At 32.6% G+C, this 20,015-nt stretch overlaps 1 protein-coding gene across 2 annotated transcripts in view; it reads right to left on the bottom strand.

Moving 5' to 3' along the window:
• DIAPH3 (diaphanous related formin 3) overlaps nucleotides 1-20,015 on the bottom strand; it is a 506,459-nt gene that overhangs the window by 144,463 nt on the left and 341,981 nt on the right. For both annotated transcript variants that reach the window (XM_035296778.3, XM_035296781.3), the window contains 2 exons: nucleotides 19,705-19,869; nucleotides 303-438 (listed from right to left, as the gene is read on the bottom strand). In XM_035296778.3, coding sequence (XP_035152669.1) covers nucleotides 303-438; nucleotides 19,705-19,869 — 301 coding nt within the window. The remainder of the gene's footprint in view (nucleotides 1-302; nucleotides 439-19,704; nucleotides 19,870-20,015) is intronic.

Raw genomic sequence — 20,015 nt, 5'->3', positions numbered from 1 at the left:
TTAACTGACATACATTATTAAAGATTAGTTATTGAAGTAGTAATTAAAGAAACATGAATACACTGGAACCAAACCAGCAGAACAGAGGATCAAATCACCTATGACCAACATTAGAAAGAAGACACTGCTTGTTAGTAAACAGAAGAAAGAAAAGACCATAAAGAAATAATTGTTCTATGGTTTAATTACAGAAACAAGTGACTGCATTTTTCTTTTACACTAAGTTCATTAATATGCTAATAAAGCAGCCAGTATAAATCTTAAGTATACTTAGAATAAATAGCAAATTTGATAGTACTCACCAGTCTTCATTTCCAATAAGCGTTTTTTCTTTTGTTGGCGTTCAAGTCTTTCTCTCTCTGCTAATTCTTTAGCTATTCTGGCACGTTTTTCTTTTTCCTCTGCTTCTCTTTTTTTGATGTTCTCCTTTATTGCTTGCTATTACAAAAAATTTTGAAAAATGATCAATTTTAACCAGTGATTCCCCTGCAAAATGGATAATTATCTATTTGAAATTATACTTAAGGTATAAACGTTATCTTTTAGATAGTGGTGAGTTATGTTAGCAATAGAGTCTTCTAAAAGTTATGCACAGAAACCCTTGTTAAATATGTTATGTATCTATAAATACAACTGTTATTAAACATAAACATGCATCTTAGAAACACCTACATTCTAATGAAATTAACTAACTGAAAGGGAGGTGGAAACAGAAACTGAAAATTAAAAAAGCATTTAATTCACAAATCAAAACTGTCTTCCCATATACATTTCCAAAAGTGTCTAGCAACTGAATTAGGGTTTTCCATAGCTCCTATGCAAAGCACATTATTCAAGTACAAGAAAAATTATCAAATTAAAGACATAGCAAAAGAAGTGAAATCTTGTAGTGGCTACTTTTTATTACAATCATATGTGAAATTTTTCTCGTATAGAGATAAATGTCCTAAAGATAACTAAAGAAACATTTGGCATTTCAAAGCCAGGTCCTCCAGTTATTGATCAAAACTAATAATAACATGTTAATAAGAAGATCTCAATAGATATGTGATTATTTAATTTCTTATTTTCTAAGTGTTATACACAACGAGAAATGACTATACTGTGGCATAAAGGGGAATTAGCAGTTAAATATGGATTTTTAAGTGCCAATAAAGAGAGTAACATCATATTAAACACCAAGGAAACCGAACAGTTAATATATTGGAAGTTTATCACCAGTGGTATTAAATAGAAAAGTGTGTAACTAAACTATAACCAACAAGTAGGTGGCTTATGTTATTTTGGGGAAAGGCTTTTCTTTTCTGTGGTACTCTTTTTTTTAAACCCTAGAGTTAATACAACTTCTTCATTAAAAATCAAATAATAAAGTTTAATATTTTTGACCAAAAATAAAAAGAAACAAAAAGCATAGAGTAGAAGGGATATTATTAACTCATGCATGCATCCATCCATCCATTTACTCAACTAATACTTACTGAGAGACTACTAAATAGTACTGTTGTCAAGTGGGGGAGAAAGAAACAGAGAGAGAGAAAGGAAAGGAAGGTGGAGAGGGGAGAAGGAAGAGTGCTTAGGAAAGCACACCGAAACAAGTTTACATTCTATGTGGTAGGGTGGGGCGAGAGGCAGAGATAAACAATAAATAACAACAACAACAACAACAACAAAATAAGAGAGCTGTGGCATCATTTCTGAGGGGTTACTTTACATTTGGTAGTTAGATAAGGCCTCACTCTGACTTGATTCAAGCTGAATCTTGAATATCAAGGAGCTAGGTAGGTGATAGTCTAGCAGAAGTACACATCAGGCAGAGGGAAGTGCTAATGCAAAGGCTGCTGGGGGCTTTAGGAGACACGAAAAAGGTGAGTATAAAGGTATCAGATGAGGTCAGGGAGGTAAGCTGAGGCCTGATCCCTCAGGGTCTTCTAGGCTAAGGTAGGAGGTTGGATTTTCTTTTAAGGGTACTAGAAAATGACTAGAGATTTTCAAGCAGACAAGTACAAAACTAAGTACACTGAGATACAAGCACCAATCAAGCACCTTTGTTTTGAACTATCTTTTCAAAGATATTTGCATAATGGAAAGTATTTGAAGATAGAGTTATCTCTCTCCTAAGCTAAGGGGTTTGTTACTGCCCAGAGTGATACAGTCTTACTACCTATTATAAAAAATTGCATTCCCTAAATTCAGGATTTCCTTCCAATAACATAAACTGCTATGTATATGTGTTACCTGGCCCTCTTCACATGGCCCTGTGGGAATACGGGCTCAGAAACGTTAAAAAAAAAAATTGTTTAAACTGGCTATGGCTATTGTGTGAGCAGCAAAGTATTCTTTGTCTCTGACCCCACATCCATGAAATGACGTCAAGTTAACCTGTTAGCCTGTTAGTAGGTAAATTCTCAGACTCTTCATAGTTCCTGACATATATAAACGCCAGTTATTATTGCTAAGCTATAAAATACAAGCTGTAATACTAGATGCTTTATTGTGCAATCCCTTTAATTTTCAACTTGGATTCTGCATTCTCTAATCTAGCCCAGAATGGTTAAGTATTTGTTCACTGTAATAAAAGTAGTAAGAGGCAGTGAGTTACAAGATTTGAAAGCTCTCTAGTCAGTGTTTTTCCACCATATTGCTTCATATTATGGTGACATATATTAAAAGACACCTATTAGACAAAATTTGCTATAAAAATCAACATAAGAATAGTAGGAGAAGATAATCATGGGTTCAAAGACAAGTGTGTATATCTCTATGTGTGTGTCCATGTATACTCATGTACGTATAGGGAGATGAGGTAAGAAGATAGTTTGTGATAGAGAAAGAATAAGCAAATACTCAAGAATCAAAATCATATTTCTTGCTTGAGAGAAATGAACAAGAGGAATCTACAATAAATAAATGTAGCTTATTTATGAGTCTGATTAAGGTATAACATTTTCTGACATGAATTTTCTACTCTAATGACTGAATACATTTCAGTGTGAGTACAGAATAGGTCACTTGTTAGCAGATATAATTGTCACACCCTTTTAGTGTTCCCATGGATGAAAAAAGCCAAAGTTACTTTTCCAAAACCTATAAAAACAATGCTTACATTTAGAAATAATTTCTGAAGTTCCTAAACCTATTTTGTTGTATGAAAAATACACTATTTTCATTTAAAAGCACACTAATTTAAAACATATCATATTCTGATATAAAACTATTAGGAGAAGAATTTTAGCTGAAAAAATACCAACAGCATAGAAAGAGCTGTTTAGTCTGAGACTAATATCCCAGGACAAACAGTAATTTGGGATTTTATTTCAAATATTTAGAAGTAAAAGTAGCTTAAAACAGAAAAACTGAATAGATTATTCCGGATATGATTGCCTCTTAGTGACTTTCATCCTAAATTTGAATTAAGGAAGAAAGTTAAGGGTTAGCCACATATAAAGATAATTGGCTGGAAGACATTGATTTTATAAAAACATCATCTTTTCTTAACCTTGTTTTACATTTAGTCAACTGGCAAATAAACTGTACTACCACCAGCTACTTTCAGCTACACTTTGCCTAAAGAAATTATTTGAGAGTTCGGTGCAACACTGCTACCTTCCAAGTAGAATGATAACCACCATTCTATTCTCCAGTTCCACATGTAAGTGAAATCATATGATGGTATTTGTCTCCCAGTGAATGGCTTATTTCACTTAACATAATGTCTTCTGGGTTCATCCATGTTATTGCAAATGACAGACTTTCCATTTTTTTTTAAGACTGAATAGTATTCAATTGTGTATATAAACCACATTTTAAAAATCCACTCATTCATTGTTGGAATCAACATTTTTGAACAGTAAGAGGTGGAGATCCAATTCATTTTTGCCCATCCTGTCTCCATTATTATGCAAAGTCACTTCTTTTGGATTTCAATTGGCACAAGTGTGCTGATTTATTTTATGGCTGTTTAAGTCCATTTGATCAATATATCTATGTCTCCAAGAATAATACTCTATTTAAATTATTATGGCTTACATCTTATTTTTCTTACTTAGGAATGTATTCTATATTTTTGGGCCTTTGCTCTTCCATCTTTATTTTAGAATAGACTTGTTAGGTTTCATTGAAGAGGACTATAAGGATTAACTGACATCTTTACAATTTTGAGTCTTCTATCTGTGAATAGCATGTGGCTTTTTATTAACTTAGGTCTTTAAAAAAAAAATCTCATTTTCTCATCCAGGTCTTGGACATTTTTGTTAGATTTACTTTTTTTTCTTTTCTTTCTTTCTTTCTTTCTTTCTTTTCTTTCTTTCTCCTTCCTTCCTTCCTTCCTTCCTTCCTTCCTTCCTTCCTTCCTTTCTTCCCTCCCTCCCTCCCTCCTTTCTTCTTTCTTTCTTTCTTTCTTTCTTTCTTTCTTTCTTTCTTTCTTTCTTTTCTTTTCTTTTCTTTTCTTTTCTTTTCTTTTCTTTTCTTTTTTGACGGAGTTTCGCTCTTGTTACCCAGGCTGGAGTGCAATGACACGATCTCGGCTCACCGCAACCTCCGCCTCCTGGGTTCAGGCAATTCTCCCGCCTCAGCCTCCGGAGTAGCTGGGATTACAGGCACCACCACCATGCCCAGCCAATTTTTTGTATTTTTAGTAGAGACGGGGTTTCACCATGTTGACCACGATGGTCTCGATCTCTTGACTTTGTGATCCACCCGCCTCAGCCTCCCACAGTGCTGGGATTACACGCTTGAGCCACCGCGCCCGGCCAGATTTACTTTCTTATCTTTCTTTCGTGATTGTAATTGGTGCCTTCTTTAAAAACTATGATTTATATTTTTTTATAACATATAAATGTAATTTTTACTTTATGTAGAGATAGGGTCTTGATATGCTGTCTAAGCTGGTCTTGAACTCCTAGGTTCAAGTGATCCTCCCACCTTAAGCCTCTTAATGTGCTGGGATTACAGGGATAAGTCACTGCACCCAGCCTAAAAATGTAATTTTTATATATGCTACTGCTAATTTTTCTTATTATTTCTGATAGTTTCTCTATGGGATTTGTTTTTGCTATTCATAGAGTGCTATGTTACCTTGATCTCTTCCTTTTCAATCTTTACATTTTCAACTCCTACTTGTCTTATCTTACTATACTGACTAGGAGTTAGAGTCTAATTATTTGGTTAAAAGGGTTTCCTTTGACTCCTTTCCTACTTCGGAGTAGGGTAGAGGGTTAAATTAGTTTGTGGTTCTTGTTTTGAAATCTGAATAGGATTTTCTGACTTGATTGAGAGAAATTTCAGAATTTTTTTCCTATTAAACTCAATATAGTGAATTATATTTATGAATATTCTAATATTAAGCCACACTTTCACTTCAGGGATAAACTCAACTTAGGAATAATTTATCTTTTTGAACATTTAGTCATAAAATATATTTTTATATTCCATTTGTTTGAGATGATCGTTTCATTAAAATTTAGTAAACTGTATCTGAAAAACTTTCTAGGCCAAGTATTTATTTGGAAGATTAAAAAGTCAATTAATTGTGAGGTGCGGTGGCTCACACCTGTAATCCCAGCACTTTGAGAGGCCAAGGCAGGAGGATCATGAGGTCAGGAGTTCGAGACCAGCCTGACCAACATGGTGAAACCTTGTTTCTATTAAAAAAAAAACATAAATTAGCTGGGCATGGTGGTGCAGGGTGAGGCAGGAGAATTGGGGGAGGCGGAGGTTGCAGTGAGCCGAAATAGGGCCATTGCACTCCAGCCTGGCTAAACAAGACTCCGTATCAAAAAAAAAAGTCATTAAATTAAAAATGAGTTATAGAACTATTCATGCTATTTCTCTTAATTTCAATAATTTATTTTTTTCTAGGAGCTTGACCACCTAATCTACCTTTTCCAATGCTAGCCTACAAATGTTTACAGAAAGCTCTTCTCTTTTCACTATTTTCTGTATCTTTCGTTATGTTCCATTTTACATCCTCAGTATTATTTTTCTTCTCCTTTTCTTGAGTAAGCTTTTCAACAATATATATAATTAACTTGTCTTTGCAAAATAACCTTATTCTGGCCTTTTGAGTTTATGTTACTTTTTCTTTCATTTAATCTTTCATTTCTCTCCTTCTAGTTGCTCTAGGATCATATAAATCCTTTTTACATTTTGAAGTCAGATACTTATATCTGTAAGTCTTTCTGATACAAGTTTTTTTATTGATACATAATACCTGTACATATTTTGGGGATACATATGATAATTTGATATATTTATATAATGTGTAAAGAACTAATCAGGGTAACTGGAATACTCATAACCTTAAATATTTATCTTTTCTATATATTAGGAACATTTGAGTTATTCTCTTAAGCACATATGATATAAATTTATTTATACCACTTTTACCGCAACCCGCAAATTCTAATGTGGGGCATTTTTAATATTTTTCAGGTGTAATTATTTTCTATGATTTCATCTTTGACATGTGGCTTTTAAATATGCTCTTAGAACTTTCAAAATAGAGGTTTTAAAATTTCATCCTTTAATTTTATTTCTAATTTCATGTCACTGTTATCAACAAATAAATAAAACTGATACTTAAAAATGTATTGAGATTTCATGGTCTCCAGTATGTAATCAATTTTATAAAAGTCCCACTTATGCATGAAAAAATGTGTATTCTTTCATTATTGAGTTTGAATTCTATATATACTAATCAAATCAAGTCTATTAATTGTTTAACCCTTGTCTTTAATGATATTTTTCTGCTCATCAGTAAGTTAGGGAACATAATGCTAAATTTGTCAATTGATGCATATAGTTTATTAATTTTTACAATGTCATTTGGAATTATATTATTAAGCACATTCCATTTTTAAATTATTGTATCTTTCAGGTGAATTAAGCCTTCTGTTGTCATGAAGTAAATAATGTCTTAAGTCAATTGTATCTATTAACAGAGTTTCCCTCTTTCTTTTGATTAATATTCGCCTTGTATTTCATTAACTGTTATGTTACTTTAAACCTTTCTATATCCTTTGTTACAGGGAGGTCTCTTAAAAGGAGCATAAAACTAGATTTTGAGTTTTATCCAATATTACAGTCCTTTAAAAAATTTATTGTGATTTATAAAATATTTGTTTCCACCTATTTGTCTGGCTTTAGCTATGCTTATATTTTTATTTTTCCTGATTTTTTTTTGGTGTGTTTTTCTTAGTCTATTTCTCTCACTACAGTTTATAATTTATACCTGATACTTCTATCCTTTCCCTGATTATCCTTGTATTTTTATTACACAAATTAGCAACTTAACAAGACCTAAAGTTAATTGATATCTGTATCTCCATTTCTCCCTTGAAAATAAAGAACACCTGAATTCTAAATCTTTCTTACTCAATTTATAAATTTATATAGCATTATTTTATTGTGTACTTCTTTTCTTTACATTTGTTTTCATAGTAGCTATAGATGCTTGTCTCTCGAACCTCCTTCTTCTTTTTTTAATTCGATGCTTCTTTAAATACAACCTTTAGAGCAGAGGTTAGCAAACTCCAATCCTTGGATTGACCATGTATTTTTGTAAATAAAGTGTTATTGGAATATAGCCACAGCCATTCATTTACATATTGGCTATGGCTGCTTTTGCACTGTTACTACAGAGACTGTATTGCCTGCAAACCTGAAATATTTACTATCTGGCTGTTTAGGAAAAAGTTTGCCAGTCTCTGTCTTTAAAAATCTTTTAACATAAGGATGTTGATGAAAAACAGTCTTGCTTTCTGTTTATCTACAAATAGTAGATAATTCCACCTGTGCTCTACAAAGAACATTTGCTGGATACACCAAATAAGAAGAACATCTATGTTGGTGCATCACTTAAAGATCTCACTCTTTTCAGCCTTCCACTTTGGCAGATAAGTAATCTGTAACCAATTGTTGTTGCTTTGGGTGTCATATCTTTTCTCTCTGGCTGGATTGTTTGTTTTGTTTGTTTTTTTGTCTTTGGTGTTGTGCAGCTTCATTATGTATTTAAAGTGAGTTTCACTTTATTTGGCTTTGTGTAGGTTGTATTTCCTATTCTGTGGATTCTTAATCTGGAAAATTCTTAGTCACCATTTCGAATATTGTCTTTCGTTCAATCTTTTTGAGTCTATTCTTCTGGGACTTTAAATATAAAAGTGGTAGGTCTTCTCATACTGTTCTCCATGTTTCTTAGGAAGTATTTTACACTTCTAAATATATTGTCCCCCTGGTTTGTATTCTGGACAATTTATTTGGATTATTGTGCAATTCATCATTTCTTTCCTTATGTGAGCATAACCTGCTCTTTAATCCATTGAATGTTTAATTTCAACCATAATACTTACACTTCCATGCATTGTATTTGGTTCTTTTTCAAAATTGCTCAGTCATTTTTAGTGTTCTCCTGTTGCTCTCTTTTTCTCTTTTTATAAATCTCATACTCTATTTCCTTAAATATTTCACATATTGTCAATAAATATTTGGGGTCTTAGAGGACTATATGTATTATCTTTTTCTGATCATTTCACCACACAATCCTTTGTTTCTTTGTATATTTGGTGGTTAGGATTCGGTGTTCTTAATTGAACTTAATTTGTGAGACTCTTGAAAACCTAAATTGTAACTGTCTTCTGGCACAGATTTGAATTTGCTTCTGTAAATAGCCAGAGATCATTTCTAACCTGAATAAGTTTAATTTGCTTTTGTCACAGGCTTACTGTAGAAGATTTATTCATTGTACGCACCAAGTTGTAGTATTGGTTTTCATTCCCCAGGGCCAGCCTAGCTGTCCCTTTGCTCATTTATGCTCAGTGTTCAGGTTTCAACTTCATTCTTTTCTCTTTAACCACGTTTGCCTTGGGGATTTCCCTAATTTTCTCACAGGACAGCCATGTTTTTAAAGTGGTTTGTTGTATTGTGGTGAGATGGATTTTTAAGAGTCCCTAGTAAACCGTATTGTGATAAGCAAAGTCCTCAAAAGTATATTGTTTTATTAGGTTGAAGAACACAGAGATCTTATTTCTGAAAAACGTTCATATAATATAGCAGTTCTTATATACTACATATATTTTAGGGGATATTTTATACATGTGTGTTTTATGACCCAAAGATTAAAAAAAAGAGGTAATTGGACAGCCATATCAAATGAACCCTGAACAAGCATTTGAAAAATGACTGCAAAACTGAAGATCAAGAATGTCTTCAAGAATAAATTAAGTAGGACATTTCACCACTTTTAGAAATTGGAAAAAAAAAAAAAAATCGATCCAAGCTTACTGCTGCATATTATAAAGACAGTATCATGATAAGGGAGTGGAAATTGAAATTACATTGTTTGGTTTAAATAACCATCTAGCACTAAATAGCTGTGTGACTGTATCTCAGTTTCCTCTACTGTAACATGGACAAAATAGTACCTGTAATACAGGAACATTTTAAGACATAAAGGAGATAATACATGTAAATAGCTTATATCATTGCCTCACACATAAATGTTAGCCTTACATAAATGTTAACAAATATTATCTCTTTACAATAATATCAATTATTTTTTTATTATTATAATATCATTAATGAAATTCCTCAAACACATTTATCCAGCAACAACTCAAGAAAAAGCCATTTTCTGGTTTATATCAATTATATATGCTTCCATCAAACGTATGAGGGAGTGCCAATTTTCATAGTTCCTATGAGAATATGAATGCTTTCTATTCAGAGATGCTGGAATATGATGGTACACTGAGTTGATTAGGAGTAAAATGGTTCCATCCAATACAAGCTGCATCACTTGGCAGGGAAGCTATAGTGGCGAATTAAATATGGAAGGCAAGATGTAGTTCTCAACCTCATGTCTAGCTATTATACCTCTAAAGATTTAATTTACATATATATATATATATACACATTGTTTTTAATATTCTAAATCTAATGTTCATTATGAGATTTCACTCTGAAAGAGTTAGTTTACTTTCTTGTGTTTTCTTCAAGAAAGTACTACTTCACTTGAAATTAGACATTTGTAAAAAGTTAGAAACACTGCCCAATAATTCAATTAACATTTGTTTTGTATTTTTCCCTAAAAGTACAATTTAAAATATCAATGTGCATTTTCCCCTCCATCCAAAAAAAGCATTATAAACAGCCTATGTTCCCAATATGCCTTTACTTGACAGATATATCAGTCTTATTTTATGTTACAAAAGAAAATTGTAATAAAACATAAAATATAAAAATGATAGTATTAAATACAAGTAAACTGCCATAGATTCTGACTTTTTGATCGTACTTCATCTATTTGAGTTTTAACCCATTTAAATAGATTCACCTAACTCAACATTTTTCAACATAATATCCTGTATATTTTTGTGACATAGAAAACTAGTAGAGATTTTATTTGAAAAAATGTTGAAAAGTTTATGAATGCCTTTTTGTTCAGAGTTCTATTTCATTCAACATTAATGTATACTCAAGCTACACCAATCAGGGATCTCTTCAGCACAGGTTTCACTAAACTCAAAAATCTTTACTTTTTCCTAAGTATTCAACTTTGTCTCAAGTCCCTAAAATGAGATTAGACAAACCCAACTTAAATCTCCATGTTTTCCAGGGGAGTAACTGTTAGGTACTATGAAAACAAGACTGATTTTCTCAAAGTAAACAAGCACCTGCAGATCTCACACTTTCCCACCAAACACCTTGCTTAGAGCTTGTTTAACCTTAAGAAAAGGTAAGCTTCACCATACTTAATTACTACTTTCTAGAAACTCATAATGACTTCAACTTTAGGAATAATTGGAAAATATTTTAATTTGGAAAAAGGATCTCTTAAAAATACATTTCTGTATTCTCATACATATTACTTTAGTGAAACAGAAAAGAAATTTTTTAATTAATACTAGTCATCAAAGTCTGAAAGAATATAGAAATTATGTGGTTTACTTTTCAGTTTTCCATTAAAATTATTTTCTTTGATAGATAAATGTAAAAATTTTCCTCAAGTGCCAAAAACAAACAATGAATTATAGTTACTTTATGGAAAATAAATTTATTGTAATAATTACAAGATAGATGTTTTAGAAAGAAATCTAGATTGACAGCAGAATTAATCAAAATAATTTTTCTAGTATTACCAAATCCAATTAAAAAATGTTATCAATGAAAATAGGAGAACATGATATACTGTGCTCTGGCACAAACAATTCATCATCTTAACATTCAATGTGAGTTGCTATTAGTTGAACTTTCATAACTGTGAAACTTATGAAAAAGGGAAACTATCCTTTGAGGAACAAACTAGAATGTCCCAAAGGATGTGCAGGTGCTGATTATTAAAACTATTTCAGCTTAAGTTGCTCTTTATTGTGAAATCGGTCTCAGATAAAATAACAAATTACTTATTAATCCATCACAGATGTAACATTACTGGCCCTTCTTAACTTCGCTATGAGTTTCTTTGCAATTCCTTCCACGCTTCACAAAATTTTCAGGTAAATGAGATACTTCAACCTATTCACATTTCTTTAATAGATAAAGTATAAGTTGTTTGTAATAAAGTTTTTTTCAGAGTATAATTTAATTTCCCATTGTGTGTTCTGTTCCCTTGTGTTCAGAAGTGATAGCCAATAAAAATACTATTTTTATCTCCCAACTATGAGGCTCAATACAAGCACAGCTAGCTATGCACAAGATGGCAGCCATGGTGTGCTTAAAGGGAGGCTTGGTGATAAAGCAGTTTTTCGAGCTACTGCTAATCACATATTCAAGGGAAACATCCAACTAAAGTCCCACTAGTCTCAGATGAACCTAATTATGTTTAAAATGCAACATAAAAAATAGTCTTAACATGTATCCTCTCCTTCGACCTCTCCCTTTCTTCTTTTCTCTATGTGAGGGTGTATGAGATCAATCTAGAAAAGTCCACTGCATCTGATGTATAAAGGACATACCATTTTATTCATTTTTGTTTGTGGTATTCTCGGTTAATGCCACCTTTTTAATGACATGAGTTAATATATATTATTATTATGTGTTAGTTATTAAGTTGATTTCTTTTCCCTATACTATCAATTTATGTTTATTCTCACTACCGTATTAGAATAATCTAGGCATTATCTTTTTCTACATTATTTCAGAGAACAAACAAAATCTTTAAAATGTGGAAAAGAAATAAAAATTAGCAGTTATTTACTCATAGAGAACCTGGCAGTCAAATCCATTTATTAGCCCATTTAACAATTTATTTAGAATAAATCTTACCAAGAAAGAAAAAAAAGTAAGCCAATTAGTAATGGTCTGTTTTTATTGTGAAAAACTTAAAGAGTAAAGACTAGGAAAACCTATCAGAATTAAATTGTTTTTCAAAGTTGCAAACTCAAAATATTCAGCACTTGAAATTGATCTAATTCCTTAAATAAACAGATATTAAAGTATAATAAGAAAAACAGCCTTATAGTTAGCATATTTATTTTGTTCTAGGTTTGGAGCATTATAGCTCCAAGTTTGATCTCAGAATAACAAAGGTGCTAATGAAGACATAAGTCTTATGTGAAAAGACTCCAAATACAATTTTCAAGTTGTAAGCCCACCAAATTAAGCAAGGATAGAAGATGCTTCCTATTATAATTGCACAAGCTGGCTCAACACTCGACCATAGGACTTGTACATGATTTTCCCTCCTCTAACACATATAATGAGTCAATCTACAAGATTTAGGAGCACACAGAAAACGCTTAGTGCTTTGACATTCCTTTTGATGATCTGGTTGGTCCACATAGTAGTCAGCACAAATGGCATTTAGAGTTGACAAGGATCAAATTTGTGTAATCCAAATGATTTGGCAAAATGAGTTTTGTTCTGGCTGTCCTCCTTATCAAAAACAATTTTACACTAAAAATACCCTGTGACTGGATGATTTCATTTTTGTTTGGCACTTCACTACTTTAGTCTGAGAATTCAGTAGAATAATAAATTATATTTGATCAACAGATGCAGCAAGATTAACTGAGTTATAATTGATTTTATATTTGTTCACAACGTAGATTTCAATTGTAGAAACCAAAAATTGACTTACAGTCAGCAAACAGCAGGAATGACAAATCTTTATCTAGATGAAACATAACTTTAACAAAATTATAGAAATAATGTAAAGCCAGAGAAACAGCTATTCATTTCATAGTATTCTATATGGGAGCATAAAAGTAAAAAAGGATAAAATACAATATTAATCCTGTTAAATGAGATTGAAAATGTAAAATTACTTTACATCTATTAAATGGTTAACTTGTTTTGAGGGTATATGTATGTTATTCATCTTCAAAAAGTAACATCCTAAGAAATGCATGCTGTTATTATCAGAAAACTGAGGCTCAGTAAGGTTAAGTAATTTGCCTATAGTCATATCACCAATAATCTACAGAGATTGGACTCAACCCCAATGTTCTCTGATGCCAGAACTTGCATCTCAACCACTGCTGTCTTCCAACTAGAACAGCAAACAGCAAAACATCACTATTAATAACCAATGAATTGGCTGAGGCCTATCATAGGCAGATTTCATCAATCACTTAAGATTTGCAGAAATCAGAACTAATCATGTCTCTCTTTAATTGTCATCACAGGCAATTCAGATGGGAGTTATATATAGGAATGAAGTTCCAGGAGAAAGAAACTGGATTTTATGAACTAGAAAATAATAACTACAAAGTTTGGCACATATGTCTATATCCATATACAAAAATGAGAACAACAATATATATTTCTCCACTCTTGTGTGTGTAATGATCACCTTTTTCAAGGCAGAGATTTTTCTTTGTTGTTCTCTAAATCCTAACCCCAAAGTGGAGTTTCCAGATATTCAAGATCTTAGAAACTATGAATAAGAAAGGTATCTAGTGGCCTTTTTCAGTACTTTAAAATCCCACAGGAAATGTTTATGTACTCAAAAATAAGCCACAGAAACAAAAAAGTATTATATATGGGAATAGACATGTCACACATTTAGTCACAAAACGGCTACATATGTCTAATTAAAACAGAAAAATGACACATTTTTAATAAGTTTAATTTGGTAGAAAAATTCTTTTGAAACAGGTTACCTGTAAGGACATCTGTAACAAAGAGGTATGAAGAGGTGAAAGCATTAGGAAGAATTTTTTAAGATGAGATGTTAAGCAAAACAAATAAGATGTCAGATGAAATTTGCTTAAGGAGCTAAGAGTGGTGTACTGTGCTAATAATTTTAGATAAGAAAGAGAATAGTAAAAGAACTTTCAGTGATAAAAGGGAGAAGCATCACCTGGATAACAGAGCATTAAAGAGACCATGTAATTTGGGTCATGTGAGGAAAAGCAATTAGATCAAAATTCTCTCATATGAATGGAAAGTGGAAACAGTACATACATTATGATTCAAAGCCACAGTGACCAATGAAAAACAAAAAAATTTGGTTTTAATTCAAAGGACAAACATGAACACGCTACAGCTATTGGACATATTAAGGAGGATGAGGTTGCTCCCAAGATCCAACAAAAATTCCATGAGCTCAAGTAATCATGTGGACACATGATATCATTTGCTAATAACAAATAGATTGGTTAATAGCATGTAATAAATCTAAAACCATCACAAATAGAAAACAATGATTATTGCTATACAACACTACATGAATAAAGGTATGAACTTCACTTGATATAAAGCTTGATGCCTAATAAGCCACCAGTTTACTCAGCGTATAGCATAAGGTCAGATATTTCCACCTAGTACCTCCAATCTGAACGTTTTTTATCTTCACTCAAGTCTGACAATAAATAAAAATCGATGACAGAAAGATGCTGGCCCTCTACCCTTCACCTTATCCTTCACCTGAGCAACCAGGCTTGACATTAATAGTCCTGTAATTTTAAAAGAAAACATTTCATGCTTTGAAATAGAAGCAGATCTGAAAACATTCTTCTATCTTGAACCCATCAATGTAAACAGACAATTATTATACCTAAAGAGTATGAAAATAAAGTCTGCCCTGTGCTGATTCTCTATAGCAAGTTATCAAAAACACTCTTAGAAATTACAACCGTGGCTTTCCTTGCAAACTCTCTAAACCGCAATATGCCTGAAGCTGTTAAAGAACAGGCCTTGGAGTCAGGCAGGCTTCCATTCAGTCTTAGCCCCTAACAATTCTGAAGCTTCTCTGCAAAGAAATGGAGCTTCTCCATGCTGCAATTATCTCACTTGTTATATTCTGGACCTCAAAATAAAAACACTGTAAAGATGAAGTGGGACACGCCATGCAAAGCACTGGGCACTGGATCTAGTATGAAGCAACTGTTCAAACCATGGCAGTTGTTTTAGTTTTGCTCTGTTGGTAATGGTAACATAAATAAAGCTAACAAAATTATAATGCAAACTTACTTCCTATTTCTTGGGAAATTGATCAGTAGTTCGAAAAAGAACCATTCCCAATGAGCACATTATCTATAATAGGCTGTTTAAAAACAAAAAACAAAAAAAAAAACAAAAATTTAATTCCCAGTTGAGAATTCTCAAGTAGAAGAGGAGTGAGTTAAACTGCTGTCAAAATAAACAGCTGTTCCTCAGAGAAGCTACAAGATTTTGAAACTTTTCCCCCTTGGTCTACATGGCTTGAGGCAGCAGTCTGGAACAGATGTTCCTTCTTTAATGATTGTAACAAGGCTCTCATAGAGCAAAAAAATGAACCCGAAGAGCTGTATCTATACCAATTAGTCATGAGATCCTAAAAAAAAAAAAAAAAAAATGAGGAGAGACTGTATGCGTTAGTCAAAGGTATAGGGAAAAGCTTTTAAACCCAGCCTTTAACTGCTTAAGTTTAAATCCCAAGACAATCTTAAAGTATAAATATTTTAGATCAAGTATTTACAAACCAAACTATTATTCAAAAAAATGGCTAGTTTTTCTTTTTTTCTTTTGGGGGAGAAGTTAGGTTTCAAGCTAGTCTTATTTGACACAGCAATAGCAGTTATCCATTTAATAGATGTTAACACAGGTCAGCCATATGTGGTATAAACTCTGGAGCCAGACAGCCTGGGGAAGTATCTTAGCTCCTTGCCAGCTATGTAATGATGGGAAAGTCAGGATCTCTCTGTAACTGTTTCCTCATCTGAAAAATGGGAATAATGACAGTACACATACCACATCCGGTTGCTATCATAAGGATTAAATGAGTAAATAAAGCTCCAGATACATGGTTAATTCTATATATATGTTAGCTATTAAATCATTCATTGATAATCTGTTACTCAACAAATTTATCTATTATATGCCATGAATTGCACTAGAGAAACAAAGATAAATACGATAGAAACAGACCTTACTAAAGGAAGAAATTTGTGAACAGAGATCAAAGGGATGAGTACAATAATTTAGTCAGGCAGAGTATGGAGAAACTGCTCTGAGCATAGGAAACAGTAAATACAGTGGCCTGAACTTGAGAAAACATTCCATGGAAAACTGCCAATGTGGGGAGTAGGTATGCAGTGAAGACAGTGGTTCCAACCCCCAATATGTGATATAAAAATTAACCTTCACCTTATGGTAAAACTTGTTCATTCATGACCATTAGTATACCTAAATGCCAGTGGATGAATAAACAATGGAAACATTTTCACAGTCCTTTTGTTTAAAGAAGATCATTTTTGCCTATTAATGTGGATTTCTGGAACAAGATCTTCAACAAATTAAAACTCTACATCTTTCTTTAGCTACAGATCTAATATTTCCATACTGACTCATTCACATTAATCTGTTTTTCAAAGTTGAATAATATGGAATTAAAGAGCAACCTAAGAGATCAGAAGATTCGGCCAAAACGAGAAATTTATTTGTCAGGAGTTTTTGACAACAGTACAACTCTGGACTTTTAAGAAACACATTTTGTCTAAAATTTAAGCAGTATAACCCCAAAAAGAAAGACAAATAGAAGAGAATAAAGTACCTGTGTAAAATGTGACCACCTTGTTACAATCAACTCCCTTCCAGTCTTTGCGCTTATTTTTCTCCTAAATCAAATTTCTTCTATATACTATTGTTTACATTTAATAACTTTTTATAGTGTTAACAATTTTAATTTAGTGCAGTGTGTACATGGATGTGTGTGTGACAGCAGTGACTTCTGCTACCCATGCAATCTCTGAAACAAAGTATTGCTGTCACTCTGTTACCTACTCTTTTGAACCCTTTTCACATTCATACTTTATCTCTGCCCACTACTTGCCCACATGAAATGCCAAGTTACCCACAGAATGCCAAAACCCTCTAATCCTTTTAGATCTATTAACATCTATTAAATGCATAACTGCTATTGCTGTGTGAAACAGGACTAGCTTGAAACCTAACCCTTCTCCCAATAGAAAAAAAAAAGTGCCATTTTTTTTGGAATAAGAATTTGGTCTGTAAATACTTCATCTAAAATATGCATACTTTACATAGTTGGGATCTGGATTCAAATCCCAACTGTATCACTTACAAACAATATGGCATTGATCTCATTAGGAAACCCTCCAAATGTCAATGTTCTTATTAGTAAAATGGAACACAAACTGTAGAATACAAGAGGCAGCATGACATAATGTTTAAGAGTTAAGGTTCTTAAAGAAGGCTTTAGAGAAGCTTATATGGGTTTAAATTCTAGTTCCACTATGTTATAGCAGTATAACACTGAGCAGCATATGTTCCATCTCTGTGCCTCAGCTTCTTTATCTGCCATAGGAGAACTGTGTGGCTTGTCTGACATAATATATGTAAGGCATTTAGAAGAATGCCTGGCTTATAGAAAATTCTCAGAATAGAAGGGTATTATTACTTCATATATCCATTTTATACTTGATGCATAATGGTGTCAGAGGTTCCCAAGACCACCCTCAGGTTTGATAATTTGCTGGAAAGACTCATAGAACTCAAAAAAGACATTATATTCACTGTGATGGTTTATTATACCAAAGTATACAGATTAAAAGGAAAATGTGCAAAGGGCAGACTTCAGGTGAAACCAGATCCAAGTTTCCTGTTGTCCTCTCTCAGTGGAGTCCAAAAGGCAATGCTTCATCATCCCCAAAACAAAAGGTGAAAACAGGTACCAAGTACTACAAACCAGGGAAGCTTCTGTAAGTCTTGGGTCAAGATTTTTATTGACAGTCAGTCACTTAAGCATAGACTGCCTGGAAGACTAATCTTAGCTATTCTATCTCTAGCTCAGTAAGAGTTAAAATGGACATAGTGTGGCCCAGGGCCCCAGGTAAACAAAACAGGTGTTCACCATAATCACATTGTTAGCATCTCTATATAGGTTGGCCCAAGGCCCAAGGTATATAAAACACCCTTATCAAGCAGGATATTTCTAGGTCTCTTAGTAGCCAGTCAGGGGACAGTTTTCTTTGGAATATGAAGGTTTTGGGCACTCCAAGCCTTCTGAATTAACCCTTTACTGAATAACAATTTATTGAGCAACTACCATATGCCAGGAGCTATGATAAACATTAAATATATATTATCTCATTTAATACTTATAACACTTTTATGGGGAAGGAATTCACATTACTTTTTAAAAACAAATGTGGAAACTGAGACTCAGGAAGGTTAAATAAACCTTCATAGACAAAGAACTCGTATGAAATCCAAATCTGAAGTCTTTACTACTTCGAATAAGCCATATTGCTTCACAAAACATTACAAAATTTAAAATAATATACTGCAAAGTATGTGACACATACAGGTATATATTAACCAAATTTATTTGATAATGAAAAATAATTTAAAGAATTGCTTTGAATTTATGGAGAAAATAAATTAGAACTGTGAGCAAATGTGTATTTCTTATAGACTAGTTTTTCCTTAAAATAGTGTTTTCATTAAAAGGCTATCTAATCCTAACTAAATAATTATAACCAAGTCCAATAACCTCAGCAATAAAGTTTTCTTGAGATTAAAAAGAACCAGCTCTTTAAATTCAACCTTCTTTTCCTTTACACCTCAAAACTTTTTAATTGCCACAAACAATTGCTCAAATACAGAAATGACTTACCCATCTATTAAGATTAACAATTTCTCATTGCAGAAATATACCAACAGTTTCCCTAGGGAGGCAACAATACCTTCTCACTTTAATATGTGTATGGTTCCTTTCTTTCCTCATCTAATCAGCCAATATTTTTGAAACGATATTTTTAATGCCTAAATGAAAGGATTCCACATCAAAGACCTGACCTCCTATTAAAGTATCTAAAGGAAACCCTACAAATGTAAAACCTATTCAAAGGCAAATTGCATGTGGCTTATTGTACAATGCATTAAGAAAAGGGAAAAAAGCTGTATAAAAGCTGCATGGAATTTGGTAAAATTATATCACAAAAATACAAATTGATCTTAAGTAGAAAGAAACAAATTCATAGCCCAAAACTTATTACAGAAGTGCTTTGTTATCAGCCAGCAAGGGAGTCTTTATGGAGAACTATAGAATCTGTCACTTATTCAATCAAAATGTCTGATTACAGCTTAATATTGGAAAGGCCAAAATACATTTTTCAATCAATTTTAAAATCTGAAATTTTATAGCTAACTTTCAAAATCAGAAAAAAATAGGTTTTCCTATAGCAACAAGAGTAGAACGACGTAATGAGATAAGCTAGTATAAATTAAAAAAAAACTTTTTACAAAATAAATCTTTTATCATACCATGAATGTGGTTCTGAAGTTATTCAGGTCAGTAAGAAAGTCTTCCACGGACACCTTCTTCACATCAATGGCATAGTATCCCATTACACTCTGGTATAACTTTTCCATGTTTCCATGGAACTTCGAAAGTGTCTCATATTGTTCTTTTGCAGTGATAACGAATCTGTATACTATAGTTAAGGTATTCTGAACTTTATAAACTAATTCTTTAGGGGGAAAAAAAAACCTCCGTAAATCCAATGTTTTCATCTAACAGCCACCATTATTATAGCTCCAAAATTCTAAAATTACATTTAATAGTTAACAATTTT

The sequence above is a fragment of the Callithrix jacchus genome, chromosome 1 (genome assembly GCF_049354715.1).
Source record: "Callithrix jacchus isolate 240 chromosome 1, calJac240_pri, whole genome shotgun sequence".
NCBI classification, from domain to species: domain Eukaryota; kingdom Metazoa; phylum Chordata; class Mammalia; order Primates; family Cebidae; genus Callithrix; species Callithrix jacchus.
This window is presented reverse-complemented; position numbering and strand designations above follow the sequence as displayed.